Genomic DNA, 27,511 nt, shown 5'->3' with positions numbered 1-27,511 from the left:
AAAAAAGCTGCCACAAATTTTAGCTTGCTCTAGAGTGCAGACTTCCTCTTTTCTGACGTCAGTTTGAATTTGGCACCTTCTACAGGGGATCTGCTGGGTCTGTGAACAAGACAGGCAGCAGGGAGACTAATCAATCAATCAGATTGAAAATTCTCTCAGATGGCAAAGCAGGAAGTAAAAAGCAGGAAATATAAATTACATTTAAATCATTGTACAGCAAGTGAAATAATGATTAGGGCATACACATGGGATTAAGGGAGAAACTTAAGTAGCAAAACACTAACTTTAAAATATATATATATATATATTTTTAAATCTGCAACATTTAAATTTTTTTCTGAAGGAATGAGACTCCCCACTTGCAGAATTAATTTTTCAGGGCCACAGTAATTATGACTTAATTAAAATCTCAGTTATTCCTGATTAACTGCAACAGCGCATCCTGTGGAGGAGCAGGGTATCTCTGACAGCAACTTCCGGATTTCCGACTTTAACTGCGCATGTGTGGACGGCAGAAGTTGCTGTCAGTTTTGGCGAGTGCTGGCAGCCTTGTCGTTATTATTATTGCAAATTCCATGCCATTGTTTTGGCTTGTTAACAATTTTCTAAATATGATTATAGTTCATATTTTATTAGTTTTAATCATTACCTCTATTTGGTTCCAATTTTTATTACTTACATTAATTTGCACAGCTCAGTTTTGTATTCAATTAAAATATTTAAAGTAAGAGCAGAACTGAAAAATTGAGTCATTTTTCAAAACTTTCCTTGAAATGTGAACTACTCCATGGCCAGGATTCTCCTCTGGGATCAAATTGGAAAGGATCATGGAGAAAAATGAGGGAAAATTCAGTGGCGAGGCCTATTGCAGGATGTAGTTCGGGACCTAGAATATCAGGTCCTCCATTGAAATACCTGTAAACTCATCCCTTTTTGGTGTGGAAGCAGGTAATACTACTACTGCTGCCTCACTGTCCCAACATTCTGTCAGCATTGTCTTCTAATTTCACTAATCATGTCTATTATTGGAATAAAATACTTAAGTAATGTTCTGTAATTTTCAGTGAGACACACACAAAGCATCACTCAATGCAATGACAATATCATTTAAGCGCAGTGGGACAGTGGAAAATTCCTTTTAATTATGGATCCTATAGCAACACCATTATGTATTATAAATAAATAGATCAGTTCTGCAACTTCCTACCTGCAATGCACAACAATAGGGGTGTTATCATTGGCTCTGTTGGTTCGAATCAGCTTCACAAAATGAATTAAAGCTGCACTGGTCTCAGGAACACCATGTTCAGGCCAAGAAGTAAAGTTGAAATGTGTCACCATCATATAATCGCCATACTGCTCAAATAGATATTGAATTAAAAGGAGGTAGAATATTAAGATCTTAAAAGTACATTCCAGAACAGTACATGATGTAAAATTAAGGATGTCTACATTTTTAAAATTAAGTTGGGAAAAAATAAAGAAAATGCAGTGTTTGAGGCTGGGGTACAGTAGAGTGAGCTTTAAAGAATTCTTCCCCAGCACTAACATCCTTTATCTTGATGAGTACAAAATTCAAGCTAAAAAAACCTCAAATAAGTTTGTATGTACCTGATAGCTGATCTCAATTTTGGTGCCAGTAGAAGTGTTACAACTGGCCTCAAGCATTCCTGTGATAGCCCTTGGATAACCCTTACCACTAGACCAAGACCTAGCTCTGTCAAGCCCGTGTGGTGGCTGGTGTGCAATGGCAACCATACGTTAAAAAAAAATCCATGCACAGGCATCTTCCACCCTTCAGGATGTAGTTCGTGGTGAGTCGGAGAGGCCTATAAAAAGGCCCAACGTGTTGCTGAGGCTCGGGAGATCGTGGTGAGTCGGAGAGGTTCGGGAGGTGCGTCGGAGAGGCCTATAAAAAGGCCCAACATGTCGCTGAGGCTCGGGAGTTCGTGGTGAGTCGGAGAGGCTCGGGAGGTGAGTCGGAGAGGCGTGTTTGTGCAGCTACAGGGAGAAGGCAAAAAAGAAGTAGAGAGAAATCGAAAGGAGGTTACAGCCAAGGGGGTAAGTGATTGGCTGGTGATTAGTAAGTAGTTTTTTTTTCTTTCTTTATCAGTAAGTAACCTTCAGCATTGTTGTTGCCCAATTAAGTTAATCCAAGGGTTAAGTCATGGCAGAAGAGCTCGGACACGTGTCATGCTCCTCCTGTACTATGTGGGAACTCAGGGACACTTCCGGTGTCCCTGACAACTACGTGTGCGGGAAGTGCATCCACCTGCAGATCCTGACAGACCGCACTGCGGCACTGCAGCTGCGGGTGGATGAACTCTGGAACATCCACGATGCTGAGAATGATGTGAATAGCACGTTTAGCGAGTTGGTCACACCGCAGGTAAAGGGTCCACAGCCAGATAGGGAACGGGTGGCCAACAGGAAGAGCAGTGCAAGGAAGGTAGTGCAGGGGTCCCCTGCGATTTTCCACCTGCAAAACAGATACACCGCTTTAGGTACTGTTGAGAGGGATGACTCATCAGGAGAAGGCAGCAGCAGCCAAGTTCATGGCACCATGAGTGGCTCTGCTGCACAGGAGGGCAGGAAAAAGAGTGGGAGAGCGGCGATAGTGATAGGGGATTCAATTGTAAGGGGAATAGATAGGCGTTTCTGCGGCCGCAACCGAGACTCCAGGATGGTATGTTGCCTCCCTGGTGCAAGGGTCAAGGATGTCTGGGAGCGGATGCAGGACATTCTGAAAAGGGAGGGTGAACAGCCAGTTGTCATGGTGCATATAGGTACCAATGATATAGGTAAAAAACGGGATGAGGTCCTACGAGACGAATTTAGGGAGCTAGGAGCTAAATTGAAAAGTAGGATCTCAAAAGTAGTAATCTCAGGATTGCTACCATTGCCACGTGCTAGTCAGAGTATAAATCGCAGGATAGCTCAGATGAATACGTGGCTTGAGGAGTGGTGCAGAAGGGAGGGATTCAAATTCCTGGGGCATTGGAACCGGTTCTGAGGGAGGTGGGACCAGTACAAACCGGATGGTCTGCACCTGGGCAGGACTGGAACCAATGTTCAAGGGGGTGTGTTTACTAGTGCTGTTGGGGAGGAGTTAAACTAATATGGCAGGGAGATGGGAACCTATGCAGGGAGGCAGAGGGAAATAAAAGGGAAACAGAGGCAAAAGATAGAAAGGAGAATAGTAAGAGTGGAGAGCAGAGAAACCAAAGGCAAAAAACAAAAAGGGCCACATTACAGCAAAATTCTAAAGGGGCAAAGTGTGTCAAAAAGACAAGCCTGAAGGCTCTGTGCCTCAATGCGAGGAGTATTCGGAATAAGGTGGATGAATTAACTGCGCAGATAGCAGTTAATGGATATGATATAATTGGGATTACAGAGACATGGCTCCAGGGTGACCAAGGCTGGGAACTCAACATCCAGGGTATTCAACATTTAGGAAGGATAGACAGAAAGGAAAAGGAGGCGGGGTGGCATTGCTGGTTAAAGAGGAAATTAATGCAATAGTAAGGAAGGACATTGGCTTGGATGATGTGGAATCGGTATGGGTGGAGCTACGGAATACCAAAGGGCAGAAAACGCTGGTGGGAGTTGTGTACAGGCCATCAAACAGTATTAGTGAGGTTGGGGACAGCATCAAACAAGAAATAAGGGATGTGTGCAATAAAGGTACAGCAGTTATCATGGGTGACTTTAATTTACATATAGATTGGGCTAACCAAACTGGTAGCAATGCGGTAGAGGAGGATTTCCTGGAGTGTATTAGGGATGGTTTTCTTGACCAATATGTCGAGGAACCAACTAGAGAGCTGGCCATCCTAGACTGGGTGATGTGTAATGAGAAGGGACTAATTAGCAATCTTGTTGTGCGAGGTCCCTTGGGGAAGAGTGACCATAATATGGTAGAATTCTTTATTAAGATGGAGAGTGACACAGTTGATTCAGAAACTAAGGTCCTGAACTTAAGGAAAGGTAACTTCGACGGCATGAGGCGTGAATTGGCTAGAATAGACTGGCAAATGATACTTAAAGGGTTGACGATGGATAGGCAATGGTAAACATTTAAAGATCACATGGATGAACTTCAACAATTGTACATCCCTGTCTGGAGTAAAAATAAAACAGGGAAGGTGGCTCAACCGTGGCTAACAAGGGAAATTAAGGATAGTGTTAGATCCAAGGAAGAGGCATATAAATTGGCCAGAAAAAGCAGCAAACCTGAGGACTGGGAGAAATTTAGAATTCAGCAGAGGAGGACAAAGGGTTTAATTAGGAGGGGGGAAATAGAGTACGAGAGGAAGCTTGTCGGGAACATAAAAACTGACTGCAAAAGCTTCTATAGATATGTGAAGAGAAAAAGTGAAGCCAAACATAGGTCCCTTGCAGTCGGACTCAGGTGAATTTATAATGGGGAACAAAGAAATGGCAGACCAATTGAACAATTACTTTGGTTCTGTCTTCACAAAGGAAGACACAAATAACCTTCCGGATGTACTAGGGGACCGAGGGTCTAGTGAAAAGGAGGAACTGAACGATATCCTTATTAGGCGGGAAATTGTGTTGGGGAAATTGATGGGATTGAAGGCCGATAAATCCCCGGGGCCTGATTGTCTGCATCCCAGAGTACTTAAGGAAGTGGCCCTAGAAATAGTGGATGCATTGGTGATCATTTTCCAACAGTCTATCGATTCTGGATCAGTTTTAATGGACTGGAGGGTAGCTAATGTAACACCACTTTTTTAAAAAGGAGGGAGAGAGAAAACGGTTAATTATAGATCGGTTAGCCTGACATCAGTAGTGGGGAAAATGTTGGAATCAATTATTAAGGATGAAATAGCAGCGCATTTGGAAAGTAGTGACTGGATCGGTCCAAGTCAGCATGGATTTATGAAAGGGAAATCATGCTTGACAAATCTTCTGGAATTTTTTGAGGATGTAACTAGTAGAGTGGACAAGGGAGAACTAGTGGATGTGGTGTATTTGGACTTTCAAAAGGCCTTTGACAAGGTCCCACATAAGAGATTGGTGTGCAAAATCAAAGCACATGGTATTGGGAATAATGTACTGAGATGGATAGAGAATTGGTTGGCAGACAGGAAGCAGAGAGTCGGGATAAACGGGTCCTTTTCGGAATAGGAGGCAGTGACTAGTGGAGTGCCGCAGGGTTCAGTGCTGGGACCCCAGCTCTTTACAATATACATCAATGATTTGGATGAAGTTTGCAGATTACACTAAACTGGGTGGCGGTGTGAGCTGTGAGAAGGATGCTAAGAGGCTGCAGGGTGATTTGGACAGGTTTGGTGAGTTGGCAAATGCATGGCAGATGCAGTATAATGTGGATAAATGTGAGGTTATCCACTTTGGTGGCAAAAACACGAAGGCAGAATATTATCTGAATGGCGGCAGATTAGGAAAAGGGGAGATGCAACGAGACCTGGGTGTCATGGTTCATCAGTCATTGAAAGTTGGCATACAGGTACAGCAAGTGGTGAAGAAGGCAAATGACATGTTGGCCTTCATAGCTAGAGAATTTGAGTATAGGAGCAGGGAGGTCTTACTGCAGTTGTACAGAGCCTTGGTGAGGCCACACCTGGAATATTGTGTTCAGTTTTGGTCTCCTAATCTGAGGAAGGACGTTCTTGCTATTGAGAGAGTGCGGCAAAGGTTCACCAGACTGATTCCAGGGATGGCTGGACTGACAGATGAGGAGAGACTGGATCAACTGGGCCTTTATACACTGGAGTTTAGAAGAATGAGAGGGGATCTCATAGAAATGTATAAGATTCTGATGGGACGGGACAGATTAGATGTGGGAAGAATGTTCCCGATAATGGGGAAGTCCAGAACCAGGGCACACAGTCTTAGGATCAGGGGTAGGCCATTTAGGACTGAGATGAGGAGAAACTTCTTCACTCAGAGAATTGTTAACCTGTGAAATTCCCTGCCGCAGAGAGTTGTTGATGCCAGTTCATTGGATATATTCAAGAGGGAGTTAGATATGGCCCTTACGGCTAAGGGGATCAAGGGGTATGGAGGGAAAGCAGGAAGGGGGTACTGAGGTGAATGATCAGCCATGATCTTATTGAATGGTGGTGCAAGCTCCAAGGGCCGAATGGCCTACTCCTGCACCTATTTTCTATGTTTCTATGTCTATGTTTCTATGTTCAGGACCTGGAATATTCGGTCCTTCATTGAAACACCTGTGAACTCATTCTTTTTTGGCGTGGAAGCAAGTCATCCTCATTTTGAGGGACCGCCTATGATGATGATGATAGGGAAGGAAAAATTGGCTCGGTTTCCCATTCCTAATCACTGCCCAACAACCAAGCTGGAAATACATGTGTGTGAACATTGGGTAAGAACAGGACCCTGCGTAGCTATAATGTCCGATGGTCAAATATTGCTGACATCATTGGTCGCTATGCAGAGAGCTCTTTCCTGAGTGTGAGGCGCAGTCGATGATATAACTCCAGTCTTACCAGCTGTAATTTGCGCTTAAAATTTTTATTAATCTCAAACCAGCAGTGTAATGTAACTGCAGCCTGAAATAAAATGATGATGGATTACTCTATTACTCTGCAGTATTACTCTATTAGACAAAACTAGTTTGATAATTTGAGATGCTCCACAGTCTCTCAGGTTCAGATGTCATAATATTTGTGTCTATATGAATTTTATGCACATATTCTAATGAAACTCACTTACAGTGAACTTGGATAGGATCAAGCCTTAGTTATATTGTGAAAACATTCCAATGCTTCTATTCATTTATTATATAGCTGAATGGAATAGTGCTGTATAGCCCATTTTGGTAAAGTCAGGTAGGGTGATGTTGTTTTACTGCATAATTTTGCCAGTATACTGTGATATGTGATTCCAAGTGATTTCAGTATAACAGCAGCTATGTACCTTTTCAATTTTCAGTTCTCGGATGGTCCAATCTCCCTGAATGTCTTCTGCTAGTTTAGTGATCACAATATCTCCAAACACAGTTACTGGCTTATTGTCCTCAGGCCAATACTGGTGACATCGTATCTGAATTAAAATAAATAGTGATCTTGTATTGTTGTGAAACTTTAAATATGTCAATTTAATAACATGAAATACTGTATACAGTGAGATGCTGCTTATCTGAACAGTTTGGGAAACACCTGAAATTGCTCAACAGTTCTGCTGCACTCTCTGGGCTCAATTTTGGCCAGGAGTTGCTCCGTTTTTTTGGAGTAACTTGATTTTTCTGGCATAACTTAAAAAATCACCATTTTGCACATTCAATTTGCACCAGTGTAAGTGAGTTCCTTAAGATTTTTTTTAGTTTCGTTTTTTTCCCTCAAAATGGGGTGTTACCAGCCACCTACGCCAGTTCTGCCCATTTAGAAACATAGAAAATAGGTGCAGGAGTAGGCCATTTGGCCCTTCGAGCCTGCACCGCCATTCAATGAGTTCATGGCTGAACATGCAACTTCAGTACCCCATTCCTGCTTTCTTGCCATACCCCTTGATCCCCCTAGTAGTAAGGGCTTCATCTAACTCCCTTTTGAATATATTTAGTGAATTGGCCTCAACAACTTTCTGTGGTAGAGAATTCCACAGGTTCACCACTCTCTAGGTGAAGAAGTTTCTCCTCATCTCGGTCCTAAATGGCTTACTCCTTATCCTTAGACTGTGACCCCTGGTTCTCGACTTCCCCAACATTGGGAACATTCTTCCTGCATCTAACCTGTCCAAACCCGTCAGAATTTTAAACGCTTCTATGAGATCCCCTCTCATTCTTCTGAACTCCAGTGAATACAAGCCCAGTTGATACAGTCTTTTTTGATATGTCAGTCCCGCCATCCCGGGAATTAGTCTGGTGAACCTTCGCTGCACTCCCTCAATAGCAAGAATGTCCTTCCTCAAGTTAGGAGACCAAAACTGTACACAATACTCCAGGTGTGGCCTCACCAAGGCCCTGCACAACTGTAGCAACACCTCCCTGCCCCTGTACTCAAATCCCCTCGCTATGAAGGCCAACATGCCATTTGCTTTCTTAACTGCCTGCTGTACCTTCATGCCAACCTTCAATGACTGATGTACCATGACACCCAGGTCTCGTTGCACCTCCCCTTTTCCTAATCTGTCACCATTCAGATAATAGTCTGTCTCTCTGTTTTTACCACCAAAGTGGATAACCTCACAATTATCCACATTATACTTCATCTGCCATGCATTTTCCCACTCACCTAACCTATCCAAGTCACTCTGCAGCCTCCTCGCAGCTCACACTGCCACCCAACTTAGTGTCATCCGCAAATTAGGAGATACTACATTTAATCCCCTCGTCTAAATCATTAATGTACAATGTAAACAGCTGGAGCCCCAGCACAGAACCTTGCGGTACCCCACTAGTCACTGCCTGCCATTCTGAAAAGTACCCATTTACTCCTACTCTTTGCTTCCTGTCTGCCAACCAGTTCTCAATCCACGTCAGCACACTACCCCCAATCCCATGTGCTTTAACTTTGCACATTAATCTCTTGTGTGGGACCTTGTTGAAAGCCTTCTGAAAGTTCAAATACGCCACATCAACTGGTTCTCCCTTAGGCAACTTTGGCCAGCTAATAGTTACTCCAAATCTACTTAGGCCAGTGTATGTGGCCACTTCAGAAAACCCTTGTAGGGAGTTAAGAAATCAGTGCAGGTAGGTACATCGGAGGCCATTCGGCCTGGGATAGGGGCGGGCGGGCAGGAGAACTGATAGTGCTCCTGCCTGAATGAATTCTATCAGTTCTCCTGCCCGCCCGCCCCTATCCCAGGCCGAGTGGCCTCCTGGTGCGATTTCTAAGAGTTGGACGTTGGAGGAGATGGAATCTCACTTCTCAGTTCCCACTGCCCTGGTGGGTCTGGTGGGTGCAACCGAACAAGGGGTGGGTGGGGGGGGAACAACAGGAACAGGAAAAAATAAAGAGGCTGATTATAGCAGTGCTAGGTGCAGAGATATGGCTATCTACATACTGAACATCAACTCAAGTGCAGAAACTGTATGGCTCAGCTAACTCAACCGGAGACTGGAGAATGCGTTAAAAAAAAAAAATCCATTCACTCACAGACTGTGAGGCAAGGACCAGGATATAGAATGGCGTTCAGAGCTGCTCTGAACAGTGACACCGTTTAAAGAGATTAAAAGGGGGCGAGGAGGGGAAGAGGATGGGGACTTAAATTTATTAGAATCGTCGCTGGTTGAGTGAGTGCAGGGGCTGTTCTGCGGGTCCACAGCGAGTTGAGACCGAGTGGCATAGGCCCAATTGCTCTTGTTAATCGCTGGTGGCGAGACCCAACACTTAACATGTTATCGATCGCACCGGGAGTCCACTCGGCCAGGGCTAGAGTCGGGCAGGCAGGAGAACTGATAAAAATCATCCAGGCAGGAGCACTATCAGTTCTCCTGACCATCCGCCCCTAGTCCTGGCCGAGTGGCCTCCCGGTGCAATTTCTAGATGATTAAAGCTTCAAATCAACTACCCCTACTCACAGCAACGTTTGGCCGGCATCGGGTCCCTCCCACACAGTGGCTGCAGCAAGACATGGAGAGGTTGGGGTGAGGAGCTACTGCGCATGCGCGGACACTCCACTGCGCATGTGCAGACGTCCTGGCACTGTTTTCAGTGCAGGACGCTGGCTCCACCCTCGACTCGACTGGCCACGCTGCGCAACCACAGGGAGGAGGCCAGACAGTGGCCAAAGTGGGGAGGAATTTTTTCGGCGCACTTCTGAACGGAGAAAAGCAGCGCATTTCTGGTAAGTGCACCGGGAAAAAAAGGGTGGGCCCAAATTGAGCCCATTGTAACTCTGTGTTCCAGCCGACACTGCAAGTTCCTGCTTGGCCTTCTGAGAAGTAGAGCCTTTGCCTAGCCCTTACAAGGCCAGTGAAAGGGAGCTGCGTGGGTTCAGAATCCCTTAAGCACAGAGGAGCAGCTTCACTAAATTCTGTGGGATCCAACATATGGTTGGAGGCCAGTGTGCCCAGTAAGATGAACCATATCGGCCTGCAGAAGAGGGCAAAAATGTAGCCGGGAGGAGAATAGGGATGAGGTCATACAAAACGAATTTAAGGAGCTAGGAGCTAAATTAAAAAGTAGGACCACAAAAGTAGTAATCTCGGGATTGCTACCAGTGCCACGTGCTAGTCAGAGTAGGAATCGCAGGATAGCGCAGATGAATACATAGCTTCAGCAGTGGTGCAGCACGGAGGGATTCAAATTCCTGGGGCATTGGAACCGGTTCTGGGGGAGGTGGGACCAGTACAAACCGGATGGTCTGCACCTGGGCAGGACCGGAACCAATGTCCTAGGGGGAGTGTTTGCTAGTGCTGTTGGAGAGGAGTTAAACTAATATGGCAGGGGGATGGGAACCAATGCAGGAAGACGGAGGGAAACAAAAAGGAGACAAATGCAAAAGACAGAAAGGAGATGAGGAAAAGTGGAGGGCAGAGAAACCCAAGGCAAAGAACAAAAAGGGCCACTGTACAGCAAAATTCTAAAAGGACAAAGGGTGTTAAAAAAACAAGCCTGAAGGCTTTGTGTCTTAATGCAAGGAGTATCCGTAATAAGGTGGATGAATTAACTGTGCAAATAGATGTTAACAAATATGATGTGATTGGGATTACGGAGACGTGGCTCCAGGATGATCAGGGCTGGGAACTCAACATCCAGGGGTACTCAACATTCAGGAAGGATAGAATAAAAGGAAAAGGAGGTGGGGTAGCATTGCTGGTTAAAGAGGAGATTAATGCAATAGTTAGGAAGGACATTAGCTTGGATGATGTGGAATCTATATGGGTAGAGCTGCAGAACACCAAAGGGCAAAAAACGTAAGTGGGAGTTGTGTAGACCCCCAAACAGTAGTAGTAATGTTGGGGAGGGCATCAAACAGGAAATTAGGGGTGCATGCAATAAGGGTGCAGCAGTTATAATGGGTGACTTTAATATGCACATAGATTGGGCTAACCAAACTGGAAGCAATACGGTGGAGGAGGATTTTCTGGAGTGCATAAGGGATGGTTTTCGACACCAATGTGTCGAGGAACCAACTAGGGGGGAGGCCATCTTAGACTGGGTGTTGTGTAATGAGAGAGGATTAATTAGCAATCTCATTGTGCGTGGCCCCTTGGGGAAGAGTGACCATAATATGGTGCTATTCTGCATTAGGATGGAGAATGAAACAGTTAATTCAGAGACCATGGTCCAGAACTTAAAGAAGGGTAACTTTGAAGGTATGAGGCGTGAATTGGCTAGGATAGATTGGCGAATGATACTTAAGGGGTTGACTGTGGATGGGCAATGGCAGACATTTAGAGACCGCATGGATGAACTACAACAATTGTACATTCCTGTCTGGCATAAAAATAAAAAAGGGAAGGTGGCTCAACCGTGGCTATCAAGGGAAATCAGGGATAGTATTAACGCCAAGGAAGTGGCATACAAATTGGCCAGAAATAGCAGCGAACCCGGAGACTGGGAGAAATTTAGAACTCAGCAGAGGAGGACAAAGGGTTTGATTAGGGCAGGGAAAATGGAGTACGAGAAGAAGCTTGCAGGGAACATTAAGACAGATTGCAAAAGTTTCTATAGATATGTAAAGAGAAAAAGGTTAGTAAAGACAAACGTAGGTCCCCTGCAGTCAGAATCAGGGAAAGTCATAACGGGGAACAAAGAAATGGCTGACCAATTGAACAAGTACTTTGGTTCGGTATTCACTAAGGAGGACACAAACAACCTTCCGGATATAAAAGGGGTCAGAGGGTCTAGTAAGGAGGAGGAACTGAGGGAAATCCTTATTAGTCGTGAAATTGTGTTGGGGAAATTGATGGGATTGAAGGCCGATAAATCACCAGGGCCTGATGGACTGCATCCCAGAGTACTTAAGGAGGTGGCCTTGGAAATAGCGGATGCATTGACAGTCATTTTCCAACATTCCATTGACTCTGGATCAGTTCCTATCGAGTGGCGGGTAGCCAATGTAACCCCACTTTTTAAAAAAGGAGGGAGAGAGAAAACAGGGAATTATAGACTGGTCAGCCTGACATCGGTAGTGGGTAAAATGATGGAATCAATTATTAAGGATGTCATAGCAGCGCATTTGGAAAGAGGTGACATGATAGGTCCAAGTCAGCATGGATTTGTGAAAGGGAAATCATGCTTGACAAATCTTCTAGAATTTTTTGAGGATGTTTCCAGTAGAGTGGACAAGGGAGAACCAGTTGATGTGGTATATTTGGACTTTCAGAAGGCTTTCGACAAGGTCCCACACAAGAGATTAATGTGCAAAGTTAAAGCACATGGGATTGGGGGTAGTGTGCTGACGTGGTTTGAGAACTGGTTGGCAGACAGGAAGCAAAGAGTAGGAGTAAATGGATACTTTTCAGAATGGCAGGCAGTGACTAGTGGGGTACCGCAAGGTTCTGTGCTGGGGCCCCAGCTGTTTACATTGTACATTAATGATTTGGACGAGGGGATTAAATGTAGTATCTCCAAATTTGCGGATGACACTAAGTTGGGTGGCAGTGTGAGCTGTGCGGAGGATGCTATGAGGCTGGATACTAGAGCGACTTGGATAGTTTAGGTGAATGGGCAAATGCATGGCAGATGAAGTATAATGTGGATAAATGTGAGGTTATCCACTTTGGTGGTAAAAACAGAGAGACAGACTATTATCTGAATGGTGACAGATTAGGAAAAGGGGAGGTGCAAAGAGACCTGGATGTCATGGTACATCAGTCATTGAAGGTTGGCATGCAGGTACAGCAGGCGGTTAAGAAAGCAAATGGCATGTTGGCCTTCATAGCGAGGGGATTTGAGTACAGGGGCAGGGAGGTGTTGCTACAGTTGTACAGGGCCGTGGTGAGGCCACACCTGGAGTATTGTGTACAGTTTTGGTCTCCTAACCTGAGGAAGGACATTCTTGCTATTGAGGGAGTGCAGCGAAGGTTCACCAGACTGATTCCTGGGATGGCGGGACTGACCTATCAAGAAAGACTGGATCAACTGGGCTTGTATTCTCTGGAGTTCAGAAGAATGAGAGGGGACCTCATAGAAACGTTTAAAATTCTGATGGGTTTCGACAGGTTAGATGCAGGAAGAATGTTCCCAATGTTGGGGAAGTCCAGAACCAGGGGTCACAGTCTAAGGATAAGGGGTAAGCCATTTAGGACCGAGATGAGGAGAAACTTCTTCACCCAGAGAGTGGTGACCTGTGGAATTCTCTACCACAGAAAGTTGTTGAGGCCAATTCACTAAATATATTCAAAAAGGAGTTAGTTGTAGCCCTTACTACTAGGGGGATCAAGGGGTATGGCAAGAAAGCAGGAATGGGGTACTGAAGTTGCATGTTCAGCCATGAACTCATTGAATGGCGGTGCAGGCTCGAAGGGCCAAATGGCCTACTCCTGCACCTATTTTCTATGTTTCTAAGTTTCTAGGCCAGGAAAGCAGCCCGGAGCACTGAAGAAAAGATTCAAAATTTAAAAAAAAATATTGACCTCTTTACAAAGAGGGTCCAGAAATCATTTGTGGAAGGTAGGGGAGAGGCAGGGCACCCACCTGGTTGGAAGCAGATGCCAGAGTTTCCACGGCAGCATGGGGCTGACCGGCACCTGTGATGTACCTATAGTAGAACAAGTACATCAATGAGGTGCCCTCCACTGATCCTACATACTGTGGTGGGGTCAGTGCTGGAGGGCACTGGTAAATGTGATCCTGGCATAACTGCTGGGATCACACCTGTGTGAATTCAGATAAGTGAATAATTTGTGTTCATTAATTCTAATGTCATACTGCACTGAATGATAATTTAGCACAGAAACGAATGTCCATTGTCATAAACAATTATGTATGTAGGCCATTCTGATAAGTCTGGCCAGTTAGCTTAACCAATCTATTCCACAATGACTTACTCTGCCCTTTTCAAAACAGTGTGTCAACATAACTATGGATTGCGATCTTGTCTCCCAAATCATTCTCCAAAAATCTGCCACTGTTCCTGGTAAAGGACCTTGACTTGCAATGAACTCATTTGGACAAAGGTAACCCTATAAAACATAGTAAAAATAAAGATAAAGGAAAAATACATTAAAGTATACTGACTAGGTATATAATGAACTAGATATTTAAATTTTATATTCCTACGAGTGGTTGTATTGTATTTTAGTAGCAGAATTTATATAAGAGTAGAAAAGGTTCCCTTCTGGAAGGAAGAGTTACTTTGCTACCTACTCAGCCTTGGCTCAATGGTAGCACTCTCACCACTGAGTTAGAAGGTTGTAGAATCAAGCCCCACTCCAGTGACTTGGTACATCATTTAGGGTAACACTCCAGTACAGAATTGAAGGAGTGCTGCACTGTCAGAGGTACCGTCTTTGAGATGATACATTAAACTGAGTTCATATCTGCCCTCTCAGATGGACGTGAAAGATTTCATGGCTCTCTTTGAAAAAAAGCAGGGGAGTTCTCCCAATGTCCTGGCAAATAGCATGAAAAAACAGATTATCTCATTATTTATCTCACTGCTATTTATGAGATCTTGTTAAGAGCAAATTGGATGCCACGTTTCGCTTTTATATAGAATTCTATAAAAAGTACAGCACAATAACAGGCCATTCGGCCCAATTGGCCCATGCCAGTGTTTATGCTCCACACGAGTGACTACACTTCATTGGTTGTGAAGTGCTTTGGGGCATTTTGAGGAGGTGAAGGGTGCTACATAAATCTATCTTTTTTCTATCTTTAATTGCAGCAAAATTAAAATGTGTGCAAAAAGAAAATGTTTACAGTTTTGCTATAAATAGTAAACATGAATTCTTCCTTCCTGGTGTAAATTTTTCTCTTGTAATGTTGCTGCCTTTCCTGCTATTAGAATGTAACCTTTACCATTGAGCCACCATGTTGCAGGAAACTGTAATGTAGTGGAATAGATATTGAGTGACATTCAATGATAATATGAAGATGAAATTAATTGTTAAGTGACTACTATTCCCCACAAACCCCACTGATGTGTGTATGATGAGGGGGATATTATGTGAAGAAATCAATTCTCATTAGTTTTAGGTATTAAGGATACTGGAAAATAATTAGTGTAAGAGGTCATGTGATATAATGAACTAATAACTGACTAAAACAGGTAATCAGTTAATCAATCAATACAAATAGCTTAGATCAGGAAGTGAAACCTATGCCATTCAAGTATGGAGCCATCCATGTACAGAAAAAAGAGCAATTGAGAATCTTATTAGAGACAAACCATTAGACAGTTGTTCTGAGATGGGTAGCTCATGTATATTTTCCTACGGTAACTACAAAGGAAAAAGAATAGGAAGCCCAGATCATTGTCAGTAATTTATCTGCTATGGCATGATTTTGCATAACTTAGACCTGAGCAATTAGAATAATTTTAAATATTTTAGAATATTTAGAATATATTAGAATATTTTTGACGGGAAGCTTCATGTTGTGTCACAAAGATGATCAGGAAGTATGATAATAACAAAATTAAAAATGGCCATTATATTTATTTTCTTGGGTACAAAGCACAAAAGTGGATGCAATTGAATTTGTGAAACTCTTCCCGCTATTGGATCATTTGCAAGCAAAGCATCCAGATTTGGTGGTATGCCAGTTGAACACTTTAAACTTAAATATCAAGAATAAGTATACCTAAATGTACTTTAATTGCCAGATAAAGCATTTAAAACGACATACCTGGCATAATTGAAAACAATTAGAATACCAACTCACTCAGTGTTGAATCGTCTCAGATACTGAAGCTGCATATAAATTGAAAATTTCAGGCAACAGCGGTACTTGCGTAAATCAGAAAATGGCATTTGATCTTTGATTACAGCTGTTTGATGGAATTAAAGCAAATTGAATTTACGCAATCCTGCTTGATGAACTGAGTAATGTTGCAAGTTTGGCACAGCTGATGGTGTATCTACAGTTATCTGGGAGGGTAGATTCCATAAGATTTTTGATCTTAATAGTAAAGTGGGTTGTGAAGAAGTTGGATACTCACTAAGTGGGTCAGGGTGCCTAAAGGTTTAGGTTCCATTGTGAACATAAGTCTACATGTTAACTTTTTACATGTTAACTTTCTACTTTAATTACCCAACTACTTGGGAAAAATAATTAAGCAAAGTTGATTTTCAGCATTGCAATACCATACATTAATCCAAAAGTGAAAAGACGGCTGATGATCCTTTGCAGGAAGCATTAGATAAATATTCGACCAAATGTTGTTTAAAAAGCAAAGCACAGCTAATGTGATATTTTAAATGCTATTCTTTCATTTTTGATTTCATTTAAATAGTCTTAATTAGTGCTTTATTTCCATTTCACAATTTACATTTTGTTATTTTATGTTTTTGCTAGTCCTTGTTCAAGCATTAATTTCACATGCTACTATTAGTAATCATTTTGGTAATACCTGTATCACAAAGAACAGCAAGTAAATGAAACAATTTTAGCCAAAGGATAGGCTCTTAATAAAATGATGTTTTTTAAAATTCATTCACGGGTTGTGGGCGTCGCTGCCAAGGCTAGCATTTATTGCCCATCCTTAATTGTCCTTGAGAAGGTGGTGGTGACCCACCATTTCAGAGGGCAGTTAAGAGTCAACTACATTGTGGGCCTGGAGTCACATATAGGCCAGACTGGGTAAGGGTGGCAGATTTCCTTTCCTAAAGGACATTAGTGAACCAGATGGGTTTTTACGACAATCAGTAGTTTCATGGTCACCATTACTGAAACAAGATTTTTTTATTCCAGATTTACTGAATTTAAATTCCCCAGCTGCTGAGGTGGGATTTGAACTCACATCTCTGAATAATAAGTCCAGTCCTCTGGATTACTAGTCCAATAATATAACAACTATGCTATTGTACCCCCAAAGATATGTATATATGAAACTCCTGTTACACATTCTCCTGATGTTTATTATCAAAACTCTGTTATATGGCCACAATCATCTTATGAAACAAGGTCATCTATAGGCAGTGTCAGCTGCAATTAATGTTTAGTAACAAGAATTTTCCATACAAATAAGAAATTCTAGATGCTACAGGGCCTTTAAGCATAATATAACACCATTAACTTCTGATCAAATTAGCACTATAATTTATGTATCAAAAGAACCTAAGCCCTTTTAAACAATCTAACATGGGTGAAACTGCAATTAATGGCAATACTAAAGACTGATAACAGTTGGTGGAATGGATTTTAAAAGAATTTGTCTTGATCTTTGAGGCAGTTAAAGTACGGAGTAGAGTTGTACTTACTGATACATAGCTAGCATTGATGAAATCAGACCCAGGGACACCAGCCTCAAGCATAAGCTTCACTCGGTTATTATTGTCTACATAAAAGAAATGCTAAATAGTTACATTCATGTTTGTTGCAGTGTTGCTTTTAATCCTTCCCAAATCATGCCTTTAATTTAGATACATAGAATACACAAACTAACAGCAGCTGTTCCAAATAGTATGTACTGCAAAATGAAGTTGGTGAGGACACATTAGTCAAGGAATGTCATGCTTTCCATCTCGCATCACAGTTAATGCTTAAAATAATAAAAGCATTTCTCCCCTTTATTAACTCAAAAATGAAGTAGCAATGACTATGGAGACACAGACTCCTGTCTCCTCTGATAAGATCTTAGTCTTGGCACGTAGTCCATGGCAAACATTATTCTGATCTTTGATCTACTGCAGTACACTCACAATTACCCCTGAAAACACCGTGTTATGCTTCAAGGACCACTCCCACACAAGTGACCAGATTCTACACATTGCTTACTTTTCACTTGGGGGAAAAACATTAGTAAAGAATGCTAAATTGGTTGAACAGTTGGATTAGATTACAAATCTTAAAAGCTATTAAGTATATTGTTTCATGCACCTGTAGTTTAATGTTTGTATAAGTGACATTAAAGTCGGACTTTACAGTGCTAAACCTATCTTGCAGCAACAAATCTTGAAAAATCAAAATTGATTGCTATGGAAGTTAACATAAATATTATTGTTTCCAGATGCTTTGTTGAGCCAAATATAATGTCATTATAAATTTAAAACACAATTAATGCATTAGTAATAACATAAGGGTAATATTGCATCAAATGCTAAAGTTTAATTTCAATTTAAAGAATTCTTAATATTATTTCTTTAACCTTTCATTGCATGTTCTTTCTTCACACTAATATCGTACAGGTCCCTTATCCGGAACTCCCTTATCCGTAACCACCCCTTGTCCGGAACCATTCCTGGCCACCGGGTGGCGCATGCGCAGAACTCCAACATGAACAAATTGAAGTCATTCCTCGCTGCCGACTCCCGCAATCGCTGGCCTGACTCCGCGATTCACCCGCCCCCCACCCCACGATCTCTCTGCCGCACTCCCAGCCCCAAGCCAGCCAGCTCTGATATCCCCTTGCTCAGTACCTGTACCATCCAATTTAACATGACCACCCCTCATCCGGAAAAGTCCCTTATCAGGACAGGCCAGGTCCTTAGGGAGTTTCAACCTGTACTAATTTGTTGTGCTTCACAATATATCATTCAGAAAATGTTTGAAACAGCACAGCTGATTTTCACCAGCCTGTTTTTTTTTGCCACAATATATGTTGCTTTGCTACTTTTCACTAGTCTAAAATTTTAAACTGATTTGCAAAACAATTGTGAAAAATCAGACAGCATGTATATGCCTGCTAATAATAGAAATGAACTGTTTTTACTCTGCTTCACCCAGATTAATTTGAAACAATCTCAGGAATGGCTGTAGAAAGTTATCTACGGTAGCATGACAGTTTATCTAATACTGCCTACCTGCAATGTCTACACAGATGAGCTTTGCAACGTGTCTAGATAGCAAATGGCTAATTTTTCTCCTCTTAAGCTCAGGATGACAAGGCCAATTATAATCCCCAACACAGACCTCAGTATTGGAATGACCAAGTTGCTTTGAACATTTACCAACTGTGTGGGGTTCCTGTTTATTTGGGACTAATACGCTGTGACACAAATGATAGGACACAAGCTTTGGGATGCTGACTGGATTGTGCTATTACAGGTAGGTAATGAGCAGAAATCAGGTCCTTCCATAAAGGGAGGCAGAGTACTGAGAGTGAATCATTTCCAGCAGCTCCTGTGCACCTCTTAGTGGTCAGCTTAACTGCAGCATTGGCAAAGATTGGAACAGGGCAAAATTGGCCTGCAAACCCGATTGGGGGCGGTAACCAGCTGGGGCCAGGACTTTCTGCTCCCGGCGCAGAAGTCCCGCCCCTGCCGCTGAATTGGGCTTACCACCCCTCACAGGAGTGTGCATTCCACTTCCTTTAGGGGCGGTTCCCGGGCCGCTACTGGGGCGGGGAGTGAAGCGCTACGTGGATGCACCCCGCTTCAATGGAACCGCCCCTTCGCTTAAAGGGGAGGGCCGCTGCGCACTCTGGAAGGCCTCTGCGGCCTGGAGACCACACTTGGGCCGCCATGTTAGAACCAACCCGAGAGTCGGCAAACCAGTAAAGATGGTGATGTGGGGTGCTGGAGCCCTCCCCTTTAAGTACGGCCCCGAAAGCTGATGTCGGCCCGCTTCGCGACTTGTGAGGCTGGCATTCACATCCGCTTGCACCAGCCTCGCGGGGTGGTGATGAGTCGCCGCGCACAGCGATGACATCATGGGAAGCTGCGTGGTGACCCAGGGCACTACCTGCGCCGCCGTCATGGCAGTGCCTCTGCAAACTCCCAGGCAATTTCCCCCCCACCACCAAAAAATTCTTCCGCCCTATTAGCGCCCCCCGGAGGGCTAACAAACCTCTAAAAAAGGAGCAATTTCGCCCCCTAAGTTTCCCGCTCGACCTCTTTGCTGAGGAGTAGTGCGTAACCCATGGATATGAAACAAATGAAAAATAATTTGCAAAAATAGAGGGAAGGGACAAAATAAGCATAAGTTATTTCATCCAAACCTCATAAGCACTTCCAGATGTGGAAACATTTGATATGGTAAACAACATGTGAAAGTGGAAGTGGAACTGATTTTTGACAAAACTCTTCTTGAATTGCTGGGGAAGAATGGCTAAGTTGGGTGGCAGTGTGAGCTGCGAGGAGGATGCTATGAGGCTGCAGAGTGACTTGGATAGGTTAGGTGAGTGGGCAAATGCATGGCAGATGAAGTATAATGTGGATAAATGTGAGGTTATCCACTTTGGTGGTAAAAACAGAGAGACAGACTATTATCTGAATGGTGACAGATTAGGAAAAGGGGAGGTGCAACGAGACCTGGGTGTCATGGTACATCAGTCATTGAAGGTTGGCATGCAAGTACAGCAGGCGGTTAAGAAAGCAAATGGCATGTTGGCCTTCATAGCGAGGGGATTTGAGTACAGGGGCAGGGAGGTGTTACTACAGTTGTACAGGGCCTTGGTGAGGCCACACCTGGAGTATTGTGTACAGTTTTGGTCTCCTAACTTGAGGAAGGACATTCTTGCTATTGAGGGAGTGCAGCGAAGGTTCACCAGACTGATTCCCGGGATGGTGGGACTGACCTATCAAGAAAGACTGGGCTTGTATTCATTGGAGTTCAGAAGAATGAGAGGGGACCTCATAGAAACGTTTAAAATTCTGACGGGTTTAGACAGGTTAGATGCAGGAAGAATGTTCCCAATGTTGGGGAAGTCCAGAACCAGGGGTCACAATCTAAGGATAAGGGGTAAGCCATTTAGGACCGAGATGAGGAGAAACTTCTTCACCCAGAGAGTGGTGAACCTGTGGAATTCTCTACCACAGAAAGTAGTTGAGGCCAATTCACTAAATATATTCAAAAGGTAGTTAGATGAAGTCCTTACTACTTGGGGGATCAAGGGGTATGGCGAGAAAGCAGGAAGGGGGTACTGAAGTTGCATGTTCAGCCATGAACTCATTGAATGGCGGTGCAGGCTAGAAGGGCCGAATGGCCTACTCTTGCACCTATTTTTCTATGTTTCTATGTTTCTAACTCTAACCCCAATCCTGGAAACAAATCCAACTGAACAAATGTTATGCAGGGAATTATTCCAAAAAAACCTTTACATATCTTTGTGAAAGTTGGTCCCATGTTCTTAACCTAAAATACAATTTTTTTCTAAAATGGACATTACTTGATATTATTAACTGTAAGGGTTTACCTATCTGCATTATAGTCAGGCACAAAACAATTTTAGTTGAATTAAAAAATGTATCATTTAAAAAAACACATAATTTTTGTGCAATCACTGCTGTCTCCTTGAACAATGAAATTTTTTGCATTAAATGAAATATTTTCTGAAAAATATTTCAGTTAATCTTTCCACAAAGTTCTCTCATCAAATAATTTAACAGAACTTACATGGTTTTATATTTGCAAAGCGATTCTTGGTACGGTTCCAAGGCAAGTCAGCATCAGATGATGTGAGTTCTTGACCTAGTTTGGGGAGTTCCTGTAACACATAGATATTTCAAACTCTCACTTCCGACAAACACACCTAATATAAATGTCCATGATCAGCCACTGAATCTGGTATTATTAAGCTTCCTGCATTTTTTTTGATGAGAATCAGATGATCCAAAGGATTAGGCTGCAGGATGCATCATAATTCTGTTCACATTTATTTTTTCACTCCCATTGTGCAAATTTATTTAATTTTTTATCTGTCCATTAATTGAAATGAGACAGTGTTGCAACAAATTGCAAAGTCGGTATTTCAAATGCCTTGCATCAGTACTGAGGCAAAAATAAAACAAGATTAGAAACTGTTAGAAATTAGGAAAAATGTCTCAAATTAGGACATACTGTGAAAGATGATTGGCTGAAATTTCCATGGGAGTGCCCCCGACCGTTCGCTGTGACTTCGGCAGAAGTTCGGCATAAACCCTGGAACAACAGACAGACGTTTCCTCTAACCTTCCACCAAAGTTACCATGGGGGATCCCAGAATTTCTTTTGTATCTGAGGCACAGTCCCAGCATAAATTGGCAAGGAGAGCACTGTAGTGTGAAAAAACTGGGTGGGACCTGAAAACCTGCCCACTGGCTAATATCCACATGGCATATAGAATTCCATCCACGTAAAATGTGATGCGAGGCAGGGTCAATAGAATAGCTTCCCCATGTCAAAATTCCAGTCGCTCAAGCCTCCATTTTACCCAATGATTGGGATGCCAGTAATAACCAAGCAGACAGGTCACTGTGGGAGCAAAAGTACTTCATTGACTGTAAAGTACTTCTTTGGCTGTAAAGTGCTTTGAGATGTCCGGTGGTCATGAAAGGCGCTATATAAATGCAAGTCTTTCTTTCTTTACCACGGTGTACAGATTAAGGTCCTGGCCTGGAAGCCACCGTAAATTGGCAAACAATGATCCAGATTGGGCTTTATGAGGGTCAATCAGATAGGGAGAGTGTACTTTTAGAGGGTGTAATGTATTTGTTTCATGAGTTCTTTGCTTAAGAATTCATAGCAACACATTGCTATTAAGAACTAGTTGGTTTATTAACAAAGGTTTAACAATCACACTACACATTACCAGTTCATCCACTAGGCTCACAACTGCATACTTCATTGTGGATGACCTAGACTCAACTGAATTGGGTTTTATTGAGTCTTGTGAACATCACGTGACTGGCTAAGCCACTCACAATGCAACAGCTCTACAAACCTGTGAGCATATATTACAGAGGGGGCTGCCGGCTGCTCTCAAAAGTGGCCAATTGTTGCTGCATCTCCCACCTCCTCCGCCTCTAATATGCGCTCAAGCTGTCATGGGCACCCGTATAAGATATTACAAAGAACTGACTCTGCCTTGACCCTGGTTTCTATGGTAGAAGCACCCACTCAACTGCACTTACACAGGCAGAGCGAGCCCAAGGATTTTTGAGGCAAAACTATCTAGATAATAGGATTTTCTTCATTCTCCAAAAAAACAGCAACTTCCACATACTGCTATAAAAACTCTCTCTTTTACACCATAGAAGCTTATTTTAATTGGGCTAGTAGTAGTGGTACTGGGAACCCCAGTGTCACCGGTCAGAAATCAGTGCCACAAGTGACCTTGGAGGGGATCACTAATAAACTAATCTAACCCGAGGTCTAATCAAACTGAAATAAGCGTAACATAAACTAAATTAGTATTTTGTTATTGTGATGAAATATATCATTAATATCTTGTGATGCCCACTGGTCGTGGAAGGCCACCATACGAGAGGTATGGTCCATTTGGATCTCAGCAATGTCTTCCCAGAAGAAGAAACGTGACACACACACAGCAAAATATAACAATGAACACTTTCAAATAATTTTGAAAATATTAATAATTAGTTGTAAAAGCAGACAAATCCAATTGACAGGTGCTTAGTATCTGGAGGATGCTTTCCATTTCAAAAAGGATTCCAACTAAATAGTTCACAAGAGCTATCCCATTCATAACACTCCCTGTGGAAAACTAGCAGCAGCATAAGATGGCACATCTTTTTCCCATCTTGGAGGATTTGAGGTATGGAACAGGTTGACAGGAGACACAGCCACCTTTGATTGCAGAGAAAGCCAGAGAGAATGGGCCAGAAGATATGGCTGCTGTGCCCCAGTTTCTCCGGACAAATTTCATATGAAGTGCAACCAATCTGTTTCCCTATAACAAACAGTCCAATGTGCTATTTTTGCCTTGGTGACAATATATGGTATACATTTTCTCACACCTATCCGAATGCTTCTTCTAGGTGCTTGTTGACTGGGATGAGTGAGTGAGATGGCTGGCTATCAATCTGTGCCTCTTGGGATGGAAATGGCCATGTGCCTTCTTGTGCTGGGTCACGACCTTACCATGTAACTACTTGGACTACATCTGATGCTGTGGTGGCTGGCTGACCCTGCCTACTTTTTGGCACATCTTGTGGCATTTGAGTGAGAGGGTGGGTGGGCTAGATGTTGCACTGTCTTCAGAAATAGCAGCCACATCCATTGTATTTCTGTCATGCCTCTGGTACTGAGCACTCCTTTAGCATGTACACTGATCTGCATGTGAACAGACCTGAGGGCATCGGTAAGATTTGTGAAGCCGTGCTTCAAGATTCGCTCTATCTGATACCTCATCATGTTACAGCTGGACAAAAAAACCTTCTGTAGATAAAGCCCAAGGCTCCCATAGCAGTAGTATGAGCACTGACAAGAGATACTCCAATTAGGGCATCTGTTACTGTGGACTCCACTGCAGATGGCCCTGGAATTACCACAGAAATAAGAACCATAACATAAAACCATATAAGTAAAACTATGACCTAGTATTTACCTGCTACCATTCTGAATTATATCAAACAGTAATTAACTTTTCCACATTTAAATCAAATATATTGCTTTCATTTTATTCTATTTATCCATTTGTTTGCTTTCCTGGCTCCATACTACACTTTTTCAAGTAGATATTGATTGTCAATGGTGCTTATTGCCCCAGAAATTGTATTTAAATGATAATTTAAGGCTAGATTTGAAACTCGGACTGAATGGGAGTCCAATGTGTTGAAATGACCTTGATCATGCCTAGAAGAACAGAATATTTAAAAAAAACTATATACAACTCTGTTGAATTAATCTCTGTCTAATGAACATTCACAGTGACACCTCAGCAAGAAAAATGTCAATGTGGGGTGGTCTGCAGAGGATCAACCTGCACTGACACGGTTGGTAAATTATTCCGATCAGGTTGCCACATATAGTGAAGAACCTAAATCAGTGTAACATTACTATATAAACACTAAACCTGGTAATTAGGTATTGATTATCAAGGCCAGGGTTCTCACTGGTCTCACATGCACTAAACTAGACATGAATTGTGACATGTGAAGCTGCTAAATTCTTGGTGTGTTGTGACAACTGTTGGAGACATACCGAAAATTCTTCTTGAAACTTCAGGTTGTTGTTAATGCACAGGTCCTCTACATGCTGCAGGAATGATTTCTTGTTAATGGGCCTGTGGGCAGATTGAATCAAAAAAATAATGAATTACAAATTCATATCAGTTTTGTTCAAAATTTGCCACCTACGTATAGGCCATTCTGCTGATGATAGATTGAACTCAAACAATATCTACAGTTAAGTCCTTGTACTTCTTTAGAATAGACATAATTATGTTTGATAAGGTAATATTCAAATAGTAGGTGTTATGTCTGAAGAGATTTTTATTAATACAGTATGTGGTTGTAACACTCTTTGAGGATCTTTTGTACCACATAAAGTTCTTTCTTGGGATTTGGAATAAAAAAATAAGTATGTAATCAAAGTATCTTCATTCTAATAATGTCATGTTTCCTGCACTCCAAGGAATTTAAATAAACCCGTATTGCTTCCAAAGCTGAAACACAGACATGTAAGGTTCACTCCAGAGGGAGACAAAAAGCCCTTCTCCAATTACCATGCAATTGGTCATGCTTTTATGATTTATACTCTGGTTGGAAGTTTGGCTTTTAATCTGACAGAAAATGGAAAAGAAATCACAGATCAGATTTTTATCAAACTATGAACAAAAACCACAGAGAAATTTGCAAATACTTACTTGAGAGATTTCCGATAACTGAGTAACCTGTAATGCAGAGATTTTGTAAAGTTTTGTAAAAGTATTTTCTAAATACATTTTATATTTGTTTTAGAATCATTACATTATACAAAAAAGTAACAAAGTTGTGGAATATGCAATAATATGCTTTCTGAAAATAGGAAATACATCATGTCCACTTTTTAATTAAATGAATATAAATGTTTTTAGATGCAGATTATTAAGGCCTGAAAAACGTGTCTTCTATCTGAATTTAATATAAGGCGATATAACTATGCTATAACATGCATACTTATAAAACTTCATTATTAAAAATAAGCTGATTTTTACATGATTATTAATGTTTAATATTAATTTACTGTCATAGATTTTGATTATTTCTTTAACTGTATTGCATTGAAAGTGAAGTCAGGCCAGGACTAATGTGACTTGTTATTATTTTATTTAAAACTTTGCTCTGAATTGGACTTTACAGTTCATTTAAGTCATTTAATTTGTATATGAATGCACATTATTCAGTGAATCCAAATTAAATGTTCCTATTTTCTTCCAGTGATGTACACATGTTGAATTCAATTATGGTGATTTGCATTAAAATAGATTAAATGACTGAGTGAGTTTATCTTGTGATTAGGTGAACCATATAGAATAGTGAAGGTGCCAGGCACAATCTGTGGACTGCGCTAAATTAGCTCAACTTGGCTGGGCAGTCGAAGATGTGCTACAATTGAGTTAGGGAAAGGAAAAATCATCCATGGTTTTCACTATTGATTGTGCATGTGTAGTCATCAGTTAAGGACAACATCAGGCTTCATTGTAATGGTCCATTGTCAAAAAGCCAAAACTCAGTCAAGGCTTACCAAGGTTTAACAAGGGTCTAGCGAGAATGAGGAACTGAAAGAAATTAGTATTAGTAAAAAAAATAGTACTGGAGAAATTAATGGGATTGAAAACCGATAAATCCCCTGGATCTGATGGCCCACATCCTAGGGTTTTGAAAGAGGTGGCTATAGAGATAGTGGATGCATTGGTTGTCACCTTCCAAAATTCCAGAGATTCTAGAACGATTCCCGCAGATTGGAAAGTAGCTAATGTAACCCCGCTATTTAAGAAAGGAGGGAGAGAGAAAACAGGGAACTACAGACCAGTTAGCCTGATCAACAGTAGGGAAATGTTAGAATCTATTAAGGACGTGGTAACACGGGACTTAGAAAATAATAATAGGATTGGGCAAAGTCAACACAGATTTATGAAAGGGAAATCATATTTGACAAATCTATTAGAGATTTTTTTGAGGTTGTAACTAGTAGAATAGATAAGGGGGAACCAGTGGATGTGGTGTATTTGGATTTTCAGAAGGCATTCTTTAAGGTGCCACACAAGAGGTTATTAAACAAAATTATGGCTTATGGTATTGGGGGTAATATACTATCATGGATTGAGGATTGGTTAACAGATAGAAAATAGAGAATAGGAATAAATGGGTCATTTTTGGGTTAACAGGCTGTAACTTGTGGGGTGCTGCAAGGATCAGTGCTTGGGCCTCAGCTATTCATAGTCCATATCAATGATTTGGATGAGGGGACCAAATGTAATATATCCAAGTTTGCTGATGATACAAAGCTAGGTGTGAATGTAAGTTGTGAGAAGGATGCAAAGAGGCTTTAAGGGGATATAGACAGGCTAAGTGAACGGGCAAGAACATGGCAAATGGAATATAATGTGGAGAAATGTGAAGTTATTCACTTTGGTAAGAAAAATAGAAAAGCAAAATATTTTTTAAATGGTGAGAGATTGGGAAATGTTGGTGTTCAGAGGGACCTGGGTGTCCTTGTACACATCACTGGAAGTTAACATGCAGGTACAGCAAGCAATTAAGAAAGAAAATGGTATGTTGGCCTTCATTTCAAAAGGATTTGATTAT

General features: G+C 41.9%; 1 protein-coding gene across 1 annotated transcript in view; it reads right to left on the bottom strand.

The window, feature by feature from the left end:
* ptprq (protein tyrosine phosphatase receptor type Q) overlaps positions 1 to 27,511 on the bottom strand; it is a 266,871-nt gene that overhangs the window by 12,194 nt on the left and 227,166 nt on the right. Inside the window, exons 49-55 of the mRNA XM_070901512.1 lie at positions 25,588 to 25,614; positions 24,924 to 25,005; positions 21,396 to 21,486; positions 17,321 to 17,397; positions 13,946 to 14,080; positions 6,925 to 7,050; positions 1,208 to 1,356 (exon numbers count right to left, since the gene is read on the bottom strand). Of these exons, the coding sequence (XP_070757613.1) occupies positions 1,208 to 1,356; positions 6,925 to 7,050; positions 13,946 to 14,080; positions 17,321 to 17,397; positions 21,396 to 21,486; positions 24,924 to 25,005; positions 25,588 to 25,614 (687 nt within the window). The remainder of the gene's footprint in view (positions 1 to 1,207; positions 1,357 to 6,924; positions 7,051 to 13,945; positions 14,081 to 17,320; positions 17,398 to 21,395; positions 21,487 to 24,923; positions 25,006 to 25,587; positions 25,615 to 27,511) is intronic.

The sequence above is a fragment of the Pristiophorus japonicus genome, chromosome 15 (genome assembly GCF_044704955.1).
Source record: "Pristiophorus japonicus isolate sPriJap1 chromosome 15, sPriJap1.hap1, whole genome shotgun sequence".
Lineage (NCBI taxonomy): Eukaryota > Metazoa > Chordata > Chondrichthyes > Pristiophoridae > Pristiophorus > Pristiophorus japonicus.
The sequence above is the reverse complement of the archived record's forward strand: the minus strand, read 5'-3'. Positions and strand labels throughout refer to the sequence as shown.